This window comes from Aplysia californica, unplaced genomic scaffold, assembly GCF_000002075.1.
Source record: "Aplysia californica isolate F4 #8 unplaced genomic scaffold, AplCal3.0 scaffold00092, whole genome shotgun sequence".
Taxonomy (NCBI): domain Eukaryota; kingdom Metazoa; phylum Mollusca; class Gastropoda; order Aplysiida; family Aplysiidae; genus Aplysia; species Aplysia californica.
Window position 1 is genome coordinate 1,057,860 of NW_004797362.1, and position 2,033 is coordinate 1,059,892.

General features: G+C 45.9%; 1 protein-coding gene across 1 annotated transcript in view; it reads left to right on the plus strand.

Annotated features, from left to right (window-relative positions):
- The window catches only part of LOC101844988 (33 kDa inner dynein arm light chain, axonemal), an 8,214-nt gene extending 6,437 nt beyond the window's left edge, over positions 1 to 1,777 (plus strand). The window contains exon 6 of the mRNA XM_005094965.3: positions 313 to 1,777. Within this exon, the coding sequence (XP_005095022.1) occupies positions 313 to 348 (36 nt within the window). The 3' untranslated portion in view covers positions 349 to 1,777. The remainder of the gene's footprint in view (positions 1 to 312) is intronic.
- The last annotated feature ends 256 nt before the right edge of the window (positions 1,778 to 2,033 follow it).

Below are 2,033 nucleotides of genomic sequence, written 5' to 3' on the forward strand. Positions count from 1 at the left end.
CCCCCCTCCAACTCTTAGATAAAATGATATGATTAGACACATCATCAAGCTATAGATCTCAGTTTAATGACGTACAGCACAGTATAGATGGAGATAAATCTTTTATTGAGCTTTTCTCAGTGCTTGTGACTTTTTCTTGAGCTGTAGTAAGTTAGTGCTATCGACACTGCTGCTTCACTGGGCTGTGCCTTGCTGGCTCTTCTCTTTTAGGGCAGCGACAATTTCAAGATGTGCCCGTTTCAAGATTTGCATGTTTCTGTGGACTTGTTCGCCGAATATTTTTCAAATGTGTTCTTTTCACTTCCCTTTCAGACTCAGTTGGAAGGAATCATAGCTCCGAAGAAGTAAACCAGTGCAGCACTGACGAGACCAACGACAACTTGTTGAAAGTAGGGGAAGTGGGAGGAGAGGGGGGAGTTGGCGGAGAGGGGAAAGTTCACGGAGAGGGGGGAGTGGGTGGAGTGAAGGGAGTTGGCGGAGAGGGGACAGTTCATGAAGAGGGGGGAGTGGGTGGAGTGAAGAGAGTTGGCGGAGAGGGGACAGTTCACGGAGAGGGGAAAGTTCACGGAGAGGGGGGAGTGAAGGGAGTTAGCGGAGAGGGGGGAGTGGGGAAAGTTCACGGAGAGGGGGGAGTTGTCAAAGAGGGGGGAGAGGGGGAAGTTGGCAGAGAGGGGGGAGGAGCAGACGCGGCAGAATCGGCCAGCGAGGCAGACCAGGTTTCCAGCAATGACTCGGGCTTCGTGGAGGGGACACTCAAAGAAGGGGACGGCGGGGCAGAATCCAGCACAAGGGAGGGAACCAACAACACAAGTCTCTCCTCTACCTCCGGATAGACGGACAGATGAGAGGAATTTTTAACCGCACAATGTATGTGTGCGGCATCTCAGAAAACAACATTTTTGTCAGTTTTTCCATTTTACTCTCCCAACTGTCCGTCACAATAATCATGAGTGAGTCTTTTGGGTTTTTTTTTTCCCCCAACCAGCTGTGTTTCTAAAGTAGTTGTGTTGTCTTTTGCTGTCTACTTTCCATACAGAGAGGTGAAGCTCAGCAATTATGTATAATTTTGCTGCCTGTACTCGTTATAACCACATTCCCAGATGGGGTCATGGCTCTGATCTATGTTGTCGATGTATTCTTGGGATTCTCAGGAAAAAAAAAGATTATACTTCTTTTCAGTGAGAAAGACTTTCAAAGTTTGCATTGGAAAGTTTCAGAATGTTGAGTGGACATGGGACACTTGTGCTGGGCTAATCTGGTCCGTTTTCCTAGAGCCGAGATATTGGAAGTGACAGCCTGTATACTGATACCGCGTCCTCTTCCCCCGGATGATGATGTTTTAGTAAGAGTTTTACGGCACTTGCAACACAATAAGGTCATATAAGTGCCGAAGATTAGGGGTATTACAAGAGAGTAACAAACACAAAAAAGAAGATGGGGAGATAAGGACGTTAGATGTTTGATAGGAAAAAAGGAGCAAACCACACCAGAGCACCCGCCAACAACCCACCTTCCCCTGGATGAAGAACTTGATGCTCTATGTGAGAGAGGGACTAAAGTGTTTGGGATGGGGGGGGGGGGGGGGGGGGGGGGGGTAACACTCCTGTTGAGAAAAGTATTCTTTCATCATAAGGCCAAATGAAATGTTTCAAGACAGAAGAGTTCTTAGGGAACGGTTGTCCTACTATTCTATCAGATCATCCCGTTTGTACAGTCAGAAGTTTGAGTTGTACTGTGATATATGCATATAAATGTCAAATATACATTTCTACTCCTCCATTTGGGTTCTGTTTTGTCTGAAAATTCTGAATGTATGTGTTTTTTTTACGCCACACACACACACTACACACACACTACACACACACACTACACACACAAATACTACACCACACACACAAACACATACTACACCACACACACAAAAACACACTACACAACACACACCAACACAGCTAGACAGACATGAAACTCATGGACAATGACGTCAGAAATGATGACGCAAAAATTCCAATTTACACACAAATACTACACCA